This window comes from Xylocopa sonorina, chromosome 13 (assembly GCF_050948175.1).
Source record: "Xylocopa sonorina isolate GNS202 chromosome 13, iyXylSono1_principal, whole genome shotgun sequence".
Classification (NCBI taxonomy): Eukaryota; Metazoa; Arthropoda; class Insecta; order Hymenoptera; family Apidae; genus Xylocopa; species Xylocopa sonorina.
The window spans coordinates 6,323,606-6,340,347 of NC_135205.1; the positions used below are offsets into that span (position 1 = coordinate 6,323,606).

The 16,742-nt window shown below is 44.7% G+C and overlaps 1 protein-coding gene across 3 annotated transcripts; it reads left to right on the forward strand.

The window, feature by feature from the left end:
* The first annotated feature begins 596 nt into the window (after positions 1-596).
* Positions 597-15,825, forward strand: Bs (serum response factor blistered). Of its 3 annotated transcripts, XM_076906573.1 has the most exons (5): positions 627-1,374; positions 3,968-4,219; positions 13,001-13,106; positions 15,039-15,143; positions 15,405-15,823. In XM_076906573.1, exons 1-5 carry the CDS (start codon positions 898-900, stop codon positions 15,602-15,604), a joined length of 1,140 nt encoding a protein of 379 aa, XP_076762688.1. In that variant the 5' UTR covers positions 627-897; the 3' UTR covers positions 15,605-15,823. The 3 variants fall into 3 exon arrangements, with proteins under 3 accessions (XP_076762689.1, XP_076762690.1, XP_076762688.1); XM_076906575.1 differs by lacking the exon at positions 15,039-15,143 and having other exon boundaries at positions 620-1,374; positions 15,405-15,825; XM_076906574.1 differs by lacking the exons at positions 13,001-13,106; positions 15,039-15,143; positions 15,405-15,823 and having other exon boundaries at positions 597-1,374; positions 3,968-4,986.
* The last annotated feature ends 917 nt before the right edge of the window (positions 15,826-16,742 follow it).

Genomic DNA, 16,742 nt, shown 5'->3' on the forward strand with positions numbered 1-16,742 from the left:
GAATTAACAGTAACATCTGAATCGGGATGTAAAAATGCCAAGCGTAAACAATCCCTGGATGAAAGAAGATTTTGCGAAGTGTTCCGCACGTTATACTAAAATCAAGTCGACTGGCATAACTGTTAAACGAAACTAACGAAAATTGAATGCATAGAAGAATTGAAAGGTAAACAGAGGTGGAGAGATAAAGGTACGAAACATCGTAGGTAATAGGAAATAGCGGCCTAACACAGAGGGCAGCTTATCAGCCGTATGTTTTAGTGAGCACGTAGAAATAGGAAGGACATACCGGTAAAAGAGGGGGGGGAGGAGAGGCGTGCAGGAAGCGCTACTGTCAGTTGGATTGGTGTTTTGTCGCGGCGCGCCGAGTGATCATTTGAAAAGGAAGGACCACCTCTGTTCACCATATTTGGCAAACTTTCCCTAATATGGTAACGTCTACTTCTAAATATGGCAGCCGGGGACGCCCTCTCGCCGATTCTTGTATCACTCCGCGCGAACTTTGTGCGATGAATTTTGGGTTACCGAAGCCGCGTGAAGAGGATTCACCGGCGGAACAACGACCACCGAGGGTCCCTTGATTTTTCTCGAAAGAAATATTCGAAGATCTTCCCGCTGGTAACCCGGCTCGGATCGAGTGGACTACTTTTTAACCGCGTGGTTCGAAACTAGTGGGGGTAGCAGCTGCGCAGGAACGTACGGAGGCACCGCGTTAGCACGTAGGTCAAGTTACGATACTCAGCGCGCATTCAGTTCGCGGGGAGCGCTCGTGCAGTGCGCGTTGTTGTCCCGTGTTCCTCTAGATGGTTGATCACGTGGGAAACATTGCCCCGAATTTTCGCGATTCCGTGGCGGAGAAGGGCCGAGGGAAAGGGAATAAATGTGCGCGGGTCCGTAATGGACAACCCTAGCGGCGGAAGAGACAGTCGATACGCAAGCCTTGGCTACAGCATGGGGATGATAGGCAGCGACGCTGGCTCGGAAATGTACGGGCGACCGTCCACCTCCCAACTTACAACTTCTCAAATAAGCCGCGGTGGCGCCACCATGATGGCCGCGGCAGCCGCTGCAGGCGCACCGAATGCCGGCGTGGGATCCGTACAAAGGGGTATCAAGAGGACCACTTCGGACGTCTGTTACGATGACAGTAACGCACGGCAGGCTCTCTCGCAACAGCAAGGCATGTCGATGTCCACGGACTGTGTCCCTGATAATCTCGAGGAATCGTTCACCAGTTTGGGTCAACCGAAAAAGTCACCCCCATCGAACGGCAAGAAGACCAAAGGACGGGTCAAGATTAAAATGGAGTACATCGATAATAAGCTACGGAGGTATACCACCTTCTCCAAGAGAAAAACCGGAATCATGAAGAAGGTTCGTATCCGGCAAACCTGTCGACCTTAATTTCTCGTTAACGTACAAAAAAATTAATACATATAAGTGTGTCGAATCCATCCGCTATCGACGATCGATCGCCACCCGATCTATCGATCCCTCTGTGATTCGAAAGTGTTCCATGGCAGGCATGGTGTTCAAGTGCATTTCCATCGACGAGATAAGAAAATATAAATGGCTAGCAGCGAGCGAGAAGAGTTAGTTTTCAAATGTGACACGTAAGACGGAAGAGAAACGTGTATTATCGCCGTGTGGCTGCGCGAACCGCGCGCACCGACCATGTAACGTTGATGGCTTTAAGCGAGCACGCGAGGCCGGGAGCGCGCGATTTATGAGTGACAACTGTGCCTTCGCTGACGTGCGTTTATATGTCAGTAACTCGTTCGTATTTTGGATTAAAATACATCGAGCAAAACTGTAGTACGCTAGCCGTGTCTTTAACATTATGCAAAGGAATGTGCGAGGGACATTAATGATTATCGTGCAGTATTTTTCTTTTACGAGTCGATCCCTTAGTTTGCGTCCCTTCAATTTTAATTATACTTCATCGTTTAATAATACTCTGTGTATACGCAGTACGTAAAGTGACGCGCATCATTCAATTTCCCGTTCGAACAGACAATAATTTCTATTTTTGTTAAAGCCGTCGTTCGGAAGTTTATTTCGCGAATAACATTAACCTTACACTTTGTATTACATTTCAGGCAATGAACCACAACGTGCTGTAGCTACTAACGAATATCGTGAAACTACTTTTTTAAATCGCGTTGTGTGCCAAAAAAATTTAGTCTGTTTCTTTAGCAGTATACTCTTTTACTTTTCTAAGCATTACGTAGTGTCTATTTTTATTTCCGTTTTACTGCTGACTTCGGTTACACATTTTTTGTGCTAATATTAACATGAAAAGTACTGTTCAACTAGTAAGTAACGTTAAATAATAAGCGTGTTTCTGTTTAAAAAAAAAGACTGCTTTAGAAAATAATTAAACTTGATATCTTATTTGAACACAACAATTTAATCGTGTTACAGATGTTTATTTGATCCAAACGCCGGCGTATCTAAATCCGTAGAAGAACCTAAGGCAAATTGCATCTTTCATACGAATATAGAAAACCAAAGATAGATTGTTCCCCTTTTCTAAAGACGGGCTCACACACTAAAATTAGCCATGTTTTGACACGAAACTGACATAATTGCTTTACAACGTTACTAGAAAAATGGAAACCGAAGCTAAATTCAAAACAAACAGTGGCATTATATAAGAGAGAGTTTCAAGTTAAGTGGTAAGCTGACTTCATAGGAATAATGTTAAAAAAATTTACATCTTTTTATAAAAGATTTGGCATTTTTAAAAGGTAGCAGATTCTACAAAGATGCAAAATTTACAACATAAAAGTAAAGGTTCTTCCAAAACCGTAAAGTATTTCTGCAATACTTACGTCAAAATATCCTTGATGCAAAGTTTAAAATAGTCTGATTAAATTTTATTAAAATATTATTTCAAGTCTGTTTTCTTTCTATATGTTTATAAAAGAAAATACATGTTTCGTAATGTGTACGAGATTCAAGAAATTATTCATTCGTTTACTCGCTTCACTTCGTTTCATTTTCAATATCCTTTTGTAAAATACTTTCTTTTACGATAAATATGCAAGAACGCTCTGATCTAAGCCAAAGACAACGATTTCATAATGTTCCGCTATGTTTATTCACCTTCGTGCCGTGGTTGCGTTGTTCCCCCTTGAGCGGTACGTTTCTTGTTAGCAAGTTGAATTTTTACAATTCAGATTTGACTCAAGCATACAATGTATCCTCACAGGAGCATCACCTTTTGCTAGAAAAAGAATAAATTCCATCCGCGTTACGCTCGTAAACGCTTGGGCAAACCTTGATAATTACAGTGTCATTAAAAGGCATCATTTCTCAAACATAAAGAGCAGTAGTACCATACGCATGTAGTTTTTCCTCGCGACTCGCCCTCGTTTCCAATTAATTATTTATAAAAAACCGACGTTAATGATTGCGCAGGCGGTAACGAATTTGCATAAATGCTGAATGCAGCAGGTGTTTGTGATACGCATCGAACGTTTAAAAGTCCAACGGAAAATATTGCTTTCGTTACGATCCGATTGTAAATGTATGGTCTACGCCAGGCGCTTTTCACTTTATAAAAACGATATTTTACTTAACCGCGATAAAAGCTACCGTCGCAGCACGATGTGCCAAAGTTTCAATAATACAAACTCGAAGGCGGCTTTCACGCTTTCATCAAAGTTAAACACGAAGGACACTCCATCAAACGTACAAAGGTGCTGGCGCTACAAATCTTCTACCTCCTTCCGTTATACGAGCTGTGCTCTTTCAGTAGCTGACTGGTTACCGACGAGAGGTCTGGTCCAAATCCTCCCATTGAAATCCAGCTTCCGTCTGAAAGGAACGAAATCGGCCGAAGCGTACGCGTAAAATTGACGAAAGGGCTCGTAAAAACGAACGGTCGTTAATTCGACCGAGGGCGAATCGAAGATAGCTCTCCCGGGACGTCCCCTAATTAATCGTTATCTCTGGTTCACAGGCGTACGAGCTGTCGACGCTGACGGGTACACAGGTGATGCTACTGGTGGCCAGCGAAACCGGGCACGTCTACACGTTCGCGACGCGCAAGCTGCAGCCGATGATAACGAGCGAGGCAGGGAAGGCGTTGATCCAGACCTGCCTGAACAGCCCGGACCCACCCGCCTCCGGCTCGTCCGGCGACCAGAGGATGTCCGCGACAGGGTTCGAGGAGACCGAACTGACCTACAACATAGCCGACGACGAGCAGAAAGTAAGGCAACTGGTGTATGGCTCGCCGCACGGTGGCTCGCTCCACGGCGGGTATCCCGGTGGCGGTCCGACCGGAGGGCCTCCTGGGCATCCGCCACCCCCGCCCCCGCCGCCGCCGCCGGGTTCGCAGCACGCGCCACCCTCGCACGCGCAGCACGCGCACCTGATCGCGCATGCACACGCGGCCTCGCCGAGCTCGCACCTCGTACCCTGTTCCAGCCCCGGCCCAATGTTAGCCGGTGGCCCCTATCAACAGTCATGTCCGTCGCCCCTGCCGCCCCATCACGCCGCCTACCATCCTCACATGTCGCACTCGCATCCCCAACGGTAGTACTACCCGACTTGCACCGGCGCTCGCTATATACCAGCTCTACGGCCATTGTCCGAGTGTCCGACGCGCGGCCGCTACCTGTTGCTGCTGGCTACCGTGTCCTTCCCATGATCGATGGGACTTTTTAGCGGGAGCCTCGCGTTCCGATCCGGGAGAAGGATATACGAGAAGAGCAGCGTGCCGGAACGAGCGGGTAAAATCGCGTACGCGGATTCTCGGTGACGAGCGGACAGGAGATGCTCGATAAGACTCGGTGTCCACGAAGTTACAGGGCTCTACCGCCGTCTTCACCGGGCGCAACATCGGACTAACGGCAATTATCCGTGTACACGTATCTGCGGTTCGTCGGTTCGACCTGTCGCCGATTTGCGGTAACAATCGTACAGTTCGGGACGAGGGTCAACCTTTTTTCGGGTAGGCGTAGACGTTTTCGACGGTGGACCGTTGCGAGATAATCGCGTTTCGTGGACGCGTTAGAGATCATCGTTATTTCCGACGTATAGACGACTGGAATCAGTGGATTTCATCAACGAAATCATGAAACGACGTTTTTCGGTTTGTAGAAGTGCGCATGTTAGGTTCTCGAAGGTTCTGTTCTGTTTCCTGGCTATTTTTTTTTTCGAAAGGCCTTCCGTCGAAAGGCTCTTCGAACAGCAGACGCATCAGCGTCGGTGCAATTCCGTCCAAGACGCGAGTACATCGTGTCCAGTTAGATTCGCGGGAACGCGTTAAATTTCGATTCTTTTTATTTCGCGGTGATGAGAGGCAGGCGTACGTGTAATCGTTCATCGAGGGATTATTAATGCAGCGATAATTCGTTATCGAGAACGCGTCGATCGGTCGACGTAAAATCGTGCGTAGTGTGCAAGCTGAATAACGAATCAGCGTTGGAGGAAGTTCCGGACGACATCCGACTTTCTTTTCCGGACGATGAATATCGAAATTCTCGATGAGGCGCATCGCATCCGGTGTCAATCAAAGTACGGTTATTTTTTTTTCGAGCGCGCGTGCAAAGAGGAAAGACAGTAATCTCGTACGGAGCGCGAATAACGTTAGCTACGATCCTTAGATTAATATGCTGGACATTCATTGCCGCTTAATTCGACCCAATCTGATCGATACGAACAAGTCTTTCGACTTTAACGTTAAAATCAATTAGTATCTTTTCATCCGTAGAAAACTTCTTTTTCAACATTTGATATTGACTCATTAATCATTACCCGAACTATTCTGCAAGGGTTGCAATGAAATTGATCATTTTTATCGGATCGTTTCATAAATCTCTTTTCTTTCCGAAGAGAGCATCGATCATTCGTACATTAGTCGACGGGATCGCTCACTGTGAAGTCATTTACATAATTTCTTACCGCTTCTGAATTAATACAATATAGATACGTCGACGGTATTCTTAATAAATTCATTCGTCGGATGGATGTACCGTCGGGGCGAAGACTTATGAAACGGCCTGATAGAATGCTGACAACGGGAGAATAGCTCGCATAATTGCGTAGCAGGTGCGCTAAAAAGATTTAACCAAATCAGTCGACAAGGTAAAATCGAGGCTACTTATGGTAACGTGCGCGCGCCCGACCGCACGCGTTCAGATCCTAGCGCAGTTGTTAACGACAATGAGAACGATGTTTTACCACGGCTGGCTCGTTGGGAAGAGTTCAGGCAATTAACTCTTCTTTCGACTCAGTGTCACGAGTGGAAGGCTTCTAGAGACACCTGTCATACTCAGGACGGGGTCGACCAGTACTTAACACACACCAGGTATTCGGTACTTAAACAGGCTAAGAGAGTTGTTTCGATTATTATTATTATTATTATTGTTATTATTCGTGTCCCACGATAGGAAACGCGTTACGAATACGCTCAGGGGGCGGCGTGTATTTTGGGGGATAGAGAAAAATTTGATCGACACGATGCGTGTTCTTGGGAATCGGTCGTGGTCGAGCGAAAACGCTTGTAGTTTGCCGGGCGTCTGATGGTGTTTTCAGTGAAAACCGATCGGAGCGGAAGAAAATATAGGTACGGTGCTCCGTTTTTCAACGTATAAATCTAGTCCAGTCGACGCGTACTCTAAATGTCTGTATACGAGATTTACGTCCGCGATTCTGATCCATCGTGGTCCAGAAACGGGACGGAGGGTAATAGATTTTTTCAGAGTTTATAGAAACAATTGAAACTACGAAATTCACGTTTTGCAACGGTTTATTTAATCACTTTAGTACACCTATAGGTTCGCTGCGCATGGTACATGTTGCGCAAACATCACATTTGATGCACAGGTGTAATCGGATTCTTGTAGTTCTCGAGGGATAATGTGGAAAGGATTATAGTAAAAAGACAAATGAAAAAAAAAAGTAGGTTTTATCGACGTTACTTCACGGAACGAGACTTACGAGGCTTAACGAGGCTTAGAACTAAGGATTGTAATAAACGGTTGAACAGTAAACGTGTTAAGAATTCAATGAATTTCCGTAATTTCACTTGTTTCGCGATTTAATGATCGTCAGCTCGTCGTGAGAGCAACAGATTTAGGAAAAATGTTTTCAAGATTAGAAATAAATCAGACTTTTAGCTACTGTCGTGTTTTCTCTTCTACTTTTTTTTTATATGAAGTTTATTACTCGTGATGGAGGGGCGATAATTATTGAGAAGAGAAAAGGATATTAGAGAATTGAATTGTTTTAATGGAAGGACTCTTAATGGCTGGATCTATACGTTAATCAAAGTCCAAAGACTTTTCTACGATACGTACTCGTACAAGTTATACTTGAAATTCATTCGCACAAAATGAATGAAACGTGTAGTAGGAAGACACGTATCGACAGAAATCGTTGTTTATCGAACGAGAAAGAAGGTGGCAATTCTTAATCGTGCACTTAGGGTAGTAACTCATGTGATGAATTACTCGAGGAGCCGTGTATTTTATATATATCCGTATATGTCCCGTTTTTACTTAAATCGTATTTATATAATTACCTTTACGACGATGAAGTCTCTCTTATTTATTTAAAGATCTGTAAATACGTTGTAAGTTGATCGATCGGTCGCCGAGTAACCATATTCAGAGGTGGAGAACTGAGGAGGACATATCTGACACGATATCCGAACAATACATTTCGGTCTTTCGTATTTAATTTACATTCCAAAACGTTAGTTACTATTACTTAAACGTTTCTTCTTTTTCTTTCTATGAACTGTATACGGTTCACAATGGTTTATCTTCGATGCTTGGTGCATTCTACGGAATAACCCAGAAAACGTGATTGCCTAATTGTTTCGAGCAGCATAACTACGCGAACCGAGAAAAACGATTCTAGCAACGTTTCAGAATCGGTTCCCTTCAGTTCGAAGTTGCTCGATTCTATTTTACATGTAACGAATATCGTACCTACTTAGTTCGTGGGATTGCCGAGGCCGGAACCAAGGAAAATCGAAGCGTCCAAGCATTCCCTTTTTTCCATACATCAAAGAATCCATATCGAGGCATCCTTTTTTTAAATACTCATGTCGTTCAGGTCGAGGCGTTCCGCCTTTCCCTGAGATAAAAAAAAAAAAGAAATGAGCCAACGAAGAAACGAGAAATCGTAGTACGTGGGTGCGAGTCCGAGCCAGTAGACCCGGCGGTGCACGCTTGGCATTCTTGCGTATTAAATGTATATAAATATATGTATAAATATATATATATATATTTACATACATTATTTATATAGGTATACTCCAGTTCATAATTCATCGGACGTGCATTAAATTTGGCGCAAAAGTAACTTATATTATTACGATTACTATGAAACGAGGATATCACGCTCGCTAACAATTATTTATGCAATATCAAAATATTGTCCTCTGTTTAAGCCTAATTGAACGAGCGTACTGTTAAAAGCTAACTAGTGTCCGATAACTTATGAACAGGAGCGTATACGTACATGTATACATATTGTTGTGTGCATCTCATATTGTTCCGAAATGTGTTTGTACTGAAAGTGGCATGTGTAGTATTTGTTTGTTTTTTTTTCTCTTTCGTAGATTAAGTAGCTAGTATTTAAAATACCTTGTTAATTTAAATTCCCAAGCGATCTCTCAGGCCCTTCCCCTTACCCCTGTCCCACTCCTCTGTCCTATTTCTACTCCATACAGAGAAAATCCCGGCTCTCGTCCCTTTTCGCACATCATGCATGCTACCGTGTGTGTGTACGTGTTGTGTATTGTTCTCTCTTTTTTTTTCTTTTGTATCGCTTGAAGTATTTGGAAAAAAATGAACAGGTACATATAAATATATACATATATATAAATATAGAAGATAGATAAAGTAGATAGACGTTACGTGGAAGGAGAAATAAAGCACGAAAGGAGACGAAAACGAACGAACATACGAGAGCATTACGTGCAGGCGCAAAAGTAAGGGAGATTGAACGTGAAAATGGAAAAACGAAATGAAGAGAAAAAAAAAAGCATCGCAACCCCGATGGAAATATAATAATACCTGTAGTCTCTCCCATCGACGCACAAAGTACAAATAATACTTATAATTAACTTACGATTACGATATAATCCTGAATACACACGGTAATCACGAATGTACGGCTGGCGTGCCTTAGATTATGTATATCACATGTGTAAATAGTGTACTGTAAAATACTGTGATAATATTTATATTACACGTACGTATTATATTGCTTCGCTTAATAGTACGGTCCCACGACAGCAACATTGATGGTAACGAGGTGCCAGTTGTTTGTGAACAGGTAGGTATACAAAAAAAACCCGCCTGTTTCTTTTTTTTTTCTTTTTTTTAATTTTTTATAATACTAATACACCATTCGCGGCTTCTCCCATTCTTGGACTGAAAATTCGTAACTTTTATTCTACACGTGTTTGCCGCGAGCAGTGATTAAATCACGAAAGTGATGAAAATGTACAAAATACGAAGAAGAAAGGAATTTGTATGATTAGGTAATAGTTTCGCGTGAAACGTTGAACTAGTTGCGTCGAGACGATTAAAGAAACTGAGCTCGTCCATGGATGGTATTAGGAGTCGAACGAAGGACTTGCTCTCTTATAGTTAGTTACATTGTTATTTAAAAGAAATAATAGATGATTTGTTGCTGCTTTGTCGATATTGTTTTGGCGCTTTTACTTTTCGTCTGTACTTACTTTTGTGCGTGAAATGTTACTTTTCGTGCGCGAAAATGTTACTTTTCGTGCGTGAACGTACTTCTCGCAATTAGTCTAAAGGAGCTAGATCTAACTTGAAAGTATTTGTTACTTCGTTGTTTTGTAAATAATGTAGCAGAAATGATGGTATTGTTCGAACCAGATAAAAAAATAATGAGTAACGCGATAGAACCTCTGTTTCGTTTTAAGATGATTTTGTTTCTTTCGTTTTTCCTCTGATTATTCAAGAAAATATCCTTCAAAGTGTACGTAGAGCTCCGATGCATCAATATATTAAGAATTCGAGTCGTCGAGCTGCGTTAAGTCATACGAGATTAAATGATAATTCCATTAGAACGCTGTGGTCATTGTAAAAAGAGAATATTCCAATCTGTTTGAAAATAAGTCACCGATCGACAGCATTCCACTTTGCCATTCATCTTTTCAACATAATTCACAAGGTAGGTCTGCTTCCCGATGCGCGCACATGGAATAAAAGAATTTGCAAATTCCAAAGGATTCTTTGCAAAGAGATCAGATCTTTTATTTCTCCATCGATTACGAAAGGAGTAACTACTTTCCTCAAAATAATGTATCATCTTGCATACGACTTCCTAGGGGTTGATACAAACATTTATTCAAAAATTTCTATTACGCTTAAAATTTCAATGAACACCATCGATCAGATACGATAAATCTGAAAGCTTACTCGAATAATAAACAAAATAAGAAAAGAAGCGTGCGTATCCCAAAAATGCACCGAGAAGAACCCCATTACCACCCGAAACCTTAGAAAAAAGTTTCGTCCACCGTAATGACGATGAAAAAGCGTTCGAAAGTTCTCCCCCTCCGGAACGGGAGCTTCTTATGGTGCACGTTTCCAACGGGGGTTCGAAAGCCACGATTTACGATCTAACGACTTAACGATTATGATGCATCTCGCTAAGAGGGCACCCCGGTGGATCGTGGACCACGTGGAAACGACGAGGACGCCGGTAACCAGGCAAGCCGACAGGGCAAAAGAGAGAAGGGCGCACAGGTGGGGATGAATCGCAGGGAAGGGAAAAGAGAAAGAAGTCGGTGGAAGAGAGGGAGAGACAGGAAAGAGAAAAAGAGAGAGAAGGTATGGAAGGTGGAAGCAGAATACCATATACGGTCACCTTTGTCAAAGCCTGGTTGTTGCCATATACAGGCAATGTTCGCGATGGCAGATACTTATATAGAGTCCAACTTAAGAATCAGGAATGCCGGTTTTTGTCGCGCCTTCTATACACACCCGTGGTAATGGGGGATACAAATGCGACTCGGAAGTGATTGCCTATACGACACGGGTGCTGCACGCGGACAAGGGTCGCGAGACCACAGCCCTCCGTGCTTTCGGGGATCCTTGGCGAAACCGCGTGACCAGCCGTGAAAGTCGAGCTTACGATTCGACGCGCACCACGAAAGCTCTGTTTCCCAATCTCCGTTCTTTCGAGGTTGAAGGGAAAGGTTGCTCGTCTCACGAAGACACGCTCCGGTTGGATCTCCGGTGGGAGTGTCGGTTTTGTAGTAAATCGAATGGATCCGCGTTGGCGTGACACGATTGGGTTGTTTGATCGATGACCAATTTCGATTCAAATTACTTCTCGTAGTCCGAGTGGTTATCACGAATGGCAAAGTTCCCTTTTATTAGTTTGTGCGCGTCGAAGGTGACGGATTTTTGTTGGCTCCCGAACACACCATTTGTAGCTCCATTTTGTTACCTGTAAATGGTAAATTATAGGTATCCTTGAAAGGTTTCGAACACATTGCAGAGATAATTGAACTCTTTGGTGAATGACTGGTTCGAAAGTGGAGCAATCTAATTAATTGATTCGGTTTCAATTATTTTCGGAATGTTGAACCCTTGGAGCGCGCTAAGGATCCCTTCCCTTTATCTTTATTCTTCCAAAGCTAAAGGACGTTACCATTTTGTTCAATCGTACGTTTCACGGAAACGTCTATTTCTTTCGTATCAGTTTTTTCCATCCGTACTATAAAACAGCAAACGTGATTGAATTCCTCGATAAATTACCGGTTCGAAAGTGGAGTAGTTTAATTAATGAATGTAGCTGTTTTCGGAATTTTAGACCTTTAGAACCGAACATTCGTTTCCCCCAGTCATTGAAATAGGAGATTACTTTATTCCTCGAAGTAATACCTACAATTCTACGATCATCCTGGTAATCGTTGATCGCTCTCGTTTACAATTAAACGCGAAAGAAGCGATTGGTCGAATAATTTCGCGAACGTCGTTGAAGATTTTTAATCCGTCGCGAAATTCGCCGATTTGGGTGGTGAGCTGGTCGAGTACTTCCTAATCGTCCGGATGGTAGCAGTTTACCACGTTGTCGATTTGCTTTCTCTCGACGAACCCGAACGCTGCTCGACATGTGTACACATGTGCGTTCCTCCAACGAATCGGTTATATGTATAAAACGCATTGGTTTCCCGCATAGGCGCATAGGTCGTTGAAAAAAAAAGGAGGGAAAAAACTATCCGTCGATGGTGGTAAGGCCAGGGGAGAGAAAGTCACCCAGGGAAACCGTAGTCCTGCGTAAATTTGTGAGAATCTCCCGTGGAAGCGCAGTACGAGTTGAGGCCGCGCGCGGATGGCCATATAAGGCGCGCGAACAAGCTCGCGCATCTCTCTCTGCTAGGTAGGTAGGTAGGTAAGTTGGTTCGTTGGTTGTTTCGTTGCTTACTTAGTTGGTTGGTAGGGCCACCGTTGATTGATCGGTTAGTTGCCCGTTTGATTGGCTCGGCGATATTATTACACGAGGCGTTATCTACGATTTACAGGCTCGGATCGAGCCGCGCGATCCTCTTAGCTCCTCTGGCTTGTTTTCTGCTTGTCGTCGCGGCGTCGCTCGTTAGGCATCCGGAATTTACGGACGGACGTACGGAGAGATCGTTCGTCATTCTTATATCGTTTTCGTGACGTTGACCGCGGTTTTGCTCGCCAGCAGCCTTTGAAACCGATCGGTTTCTTGCCTCGTTTTGGTTCGAGTTCGCTTCCACTTGATGTGAATTTTAAAGAAGGGCGAGTGTAATTGGTCGTTTCAATTAATTCGCGCTGATCGATCGCACGGTTGAAAGAGTTCTAGGAATAGTATTTGTAGGACGAGGCGGAAACCTTGCGGCGATGATTCATAAATCTTGTAGCCGGGCGACACGTTCTCGAGAAACTGAACGCGTACGAACAAAATTGAAATCTGATTCACACCGAGCAGTTCTTTTTAAAAGAGTCCCGTTTCACTGTTTCAGGAAGACGGCACTTCACCTAGGTCGGACGTCTGCGCTAACGAAAGCGACGGGGACACCAGCGACGGCGATTCTCCCGTATCGAAGGATCTCTCGAAAAATCACTCAGGCAAGTGTATAGATCAAACACTATCTACCCGTGACGATCTTACCGGCGTACCAATCAAACCGAACGCGCCTCGTCAGAAACGGTCAGAAGGAACTCGAAATAATTTACACGGTACACCCATGTACGTTTTCTCGTAATAAACCGTTTATTATGCTCCCCGCTACAAAAACCGGCTCGATTGCGCAACTTTTCCGTGTCCATCCGGAGGAGTATGCCTCTCGTCGAGCGTCCCGTCGATGCTCCCTCGCCGGTTTACCTCCCTTCCTTTGTGCTAGAAACAATTTCACCTGTCCGTCAGCGAATCCCGGCCCGCCGCGCCGCGTACCAAAGGACAATCGTACCAGCTGCGCATACACGGGCCGAGTAATTAGCGAATTTCCCCGTGGGCGTATATAGCAGTAGTCGCGAGCCGACTAAAGTAGCAAACCGGTAAAAGCCGCGGCGTGGAAAATCGTTAGGAGCCAGGCCCGGTAGGCAGCTCTCGAGCACAGAGGCAAACGTGCAATCCAATCAGTCAGGTAGGTCGACGGGACAGAGACGGAGGTAGAGAAGAAGAGAGACGTAGAGAAAGAGTTCGCGGCGAACTCGGAGGCGGTGAAGGAGTGAAACGCGCGCCGGAGAACGAGAGAATGGTATCACAGAGAGGCGAACGTGTAAGTACGATGCGCGTGTACGCGATCCGGCTGTAGCGCGAGCGAGAAGGACAGGGGAAAAAGGGAGGGAGAAAATAAAGGAAAGAGGACACTTAAAATGCGAAAAGTGTGCGAGCGATGACGAGGTTATCCGTGTAGGGGAGTACATAAGGAGTTGTACGGGCAGCGATGACCAAACTAAGACAACGACGCGATGCCTAACTGGGAAGTAAGATCCGGTCGAAAGCCGCGCTCCGATGCAGGTGTACACATAAATATCGATGCTAATATATGGAGTGGATGCCATCCGACTTACCGATCGCCAGCATGACGTACGTTCTTTTTTTTTTCCCTTCTTCTTTTTCTTTTTCGCCTTTCCATTGTTCCCCGCGGCACAAACTGTCGCCCGCCGGAATTTTGATACCTCGCCACGCGTTCGTGTCTCCAGCGGACGGTACCGATCTTTTACCCCCTCGAACGCTTCTTTGCTCGCGCCCTGGGTGGCTCGTTCTACTTTACGGTCACTTCGCGACATTTTTTCATTCGTTCGGTTTCATATCTCCCTTGGGAAAAAACTGTAGCTTTTGCTGACCGCCGCTACGGATGTAATTCGGGTTAAACGAACAAGTTTTGGGAGGTCTTCCGACGGCAGACCTCCCTCGGAGGATCTTCACACATAGTTTCTATCTACGATAATTTATCTCTCCTTATATTCTCCTATATCTTAAACAGTATATTGCACGTATCGATCGTATATATATGCAAATATTTTAAGCGACGCTAAAGTATGCGTTTCGAGTAGCGAAGGAAACTGAAGAAGCGGACGATCCAATCTGATCTTTTCACACTCTAATCTCTGTCTCTCGATCTCTCCTCGCATACTATCCCCCTGATTCGATGTGATTTTCGATCGCGATTGATCACTCCTCGTGTCTACCGTGTTCTAATATTTATAGGCTCCCCAGCGTTGGAGGGCGTTCCCTTTTGCCGACGATATCACCAAATAACGGGATTCGCATTCGACACTAAATTATTACTTTATTTGGTCATGTCTCCGCTACCGATGAGTCATCCCCCATTCTGTACGCAATCGATGTATTGATATATTAATTCTAATTTACAAGTTAAACACACGCTACGACAGTATCCATGTATACCTGTATTCAGCGATTCAATTCATCGTCGAGTATCGTCAACTACATTCGACTTCATACTTGAAACGCAAACAGCGGAAACGTTTCATTACATTCGCCAATGAAATAATATCATTTCTCAAGGAAGCGACGATGATTTTGCGCAGGTATAATGTACCAGATGCCACAGACAGTGATTTACTCGCCAAGTCCGGGGGTTCTGCTTGGTATCGGACAGAACGGTCAGCCGGTGCAAATCTCTCAAGAAGGAGGTGAGAAACCATGAACGATCCCCTGGAAATCTTCCCCAAAAGTCGAGCTCACGGTGAAACATCCCTCCGTTAAGCTGTGCGTTAACGAGACGAGCCCCGATGGGCATCGTCTGCCGATAGAATATACCTGTTGCTCTCACGGGGGCCGCGCTCCGTACAGTTCTGACAGACTTTTCCCGACGCACACGCGATACGCACCACACCCCCCCGTCCTTCTTCCTGTTTCCCCAAGTAGAGGTTTTTTTTCGCATTGTTTCGCAGGCACGGTAGCCCCGGTTAATTCGACGCAGAATAATCAGCCGTTCATCACGATACCTCTGAACGTCGCGATGAGCGCCGCCGGGTTGTCGCTTCCGGTCACATCCAGGATGAATCTGTCGCCGTCGCCACGATCGCCGACGACGACGACCACCGCGTCCAGCAACGAGGTCCCGTCGAACCTGAGCAAAGATCGCGAGTGACCAGCGAGTGGCCCGAGCCTCGATTTAAGGAAACCAACCCCAGCGAACGGACTGCTCGCCGGTGCAACAAAACGCTTCGCTAGACGAGATCGGAACGGGGCGTCTTTCACGATTTATCGAACGACTGGCTGGCGGCGCGAACCATGATTCTAAACAGACACTCGAAAATCTCGCGAACACCGTCCTCCGCGATGGACGAGGCACTGTTTCCGGATCTAAATGGACGCCTTCGCCGATGGATCTTCCTTGGGTTGGAAGATCGCGAATTCCGTCGAGACTTCCTTTGCATTCGTGGTACCCCGCCAGCTACGAGCCATCAGCAAGCGGACACGCTTTTCACCATTCGAGGTCTTCCTACGACGAAATTTTTTCTACGCTATTGGTACCATTTTTTAAAAGTTGTACATATATAGAGGTATATAGACTATCAATTGAATTGTGGCGATGGATACGCGCCGAGTGCAAAGGTGTTTTCGATGGAGCTTTGCGTACGATTTTGTATGTGTTAAATTACATCGATTCGATGGGTTCAGGTGTGATATTATACCATTGTGTGTCGGTATGATTTTCGTTAATGTAATGGGCTTCGTCGGCCGGCGTTTAATCGATATTTGTGCAATACTAGTCGAACGTTTTCGTCGATAAACGTCTCGCGAAACAACTTTTTACACTGTCCTTAGAAACCACACCGCCTTTCGAGATGTTTAGCGTTTCGTAAATTGTTAAATACAGTCGTACATGAAAGTAATCGATATTTTACGACGTTAAAACCGTTTAGAGATCCGCGAGAGTTGCGAGTCGAACGGGACGCGTTCGGGTGGACAATTTTTTTATCGTACTTTACCAATGGAGGCGGTAAAGAATGGAAACACATCGAAAACTCGCATTGATATAGTTCAGACGCGTGTTCGACGACTAGAATTTTGTATCGTTCTCTTGCAACGTAGAGATCAGTACGAAATAGTTACGAAACTTTTTAACTCGAAGCGGTATCACGACGATTTGTTCATAGTTTTCATCCTAAGGGACGCGAGTTCTAGTTGTGTCAGAATTTTTTTTTAATTGCAACAAAGGAATGAATATCGAGAGGGAACATCGATGATTCTAAGGATGACTATGACTTCTTAATCGTACAGGG

What these genes read in the sequence shown, in the direction of transcription:
- Bs (XM_076906573.1), top strand. Translation starts at nt 898, where the DNA reads ATGGACAACCCTAGCGGCGGAAGAGACAGTCGATACGCAAGCCTTGGC. An exon ending in AAACCGGAATCATGAAGAAG is followed by an intron (nt 1,375 to 3,967) that starts GTTCGTATCCGG and finishes TCTGGTTCACAG; the next exon opens with GCGTACGAGCTGTCGACGCT. An exon ending in GCAAATCTCTCAAGAAGGAG is followed by an intron (nt 15,144 to 15,404) that starts GTGAGAAACCAT and finishes ATTGTTTCGCAG; the next exon opens with GCACGGTAGCCCCGGTTAAT.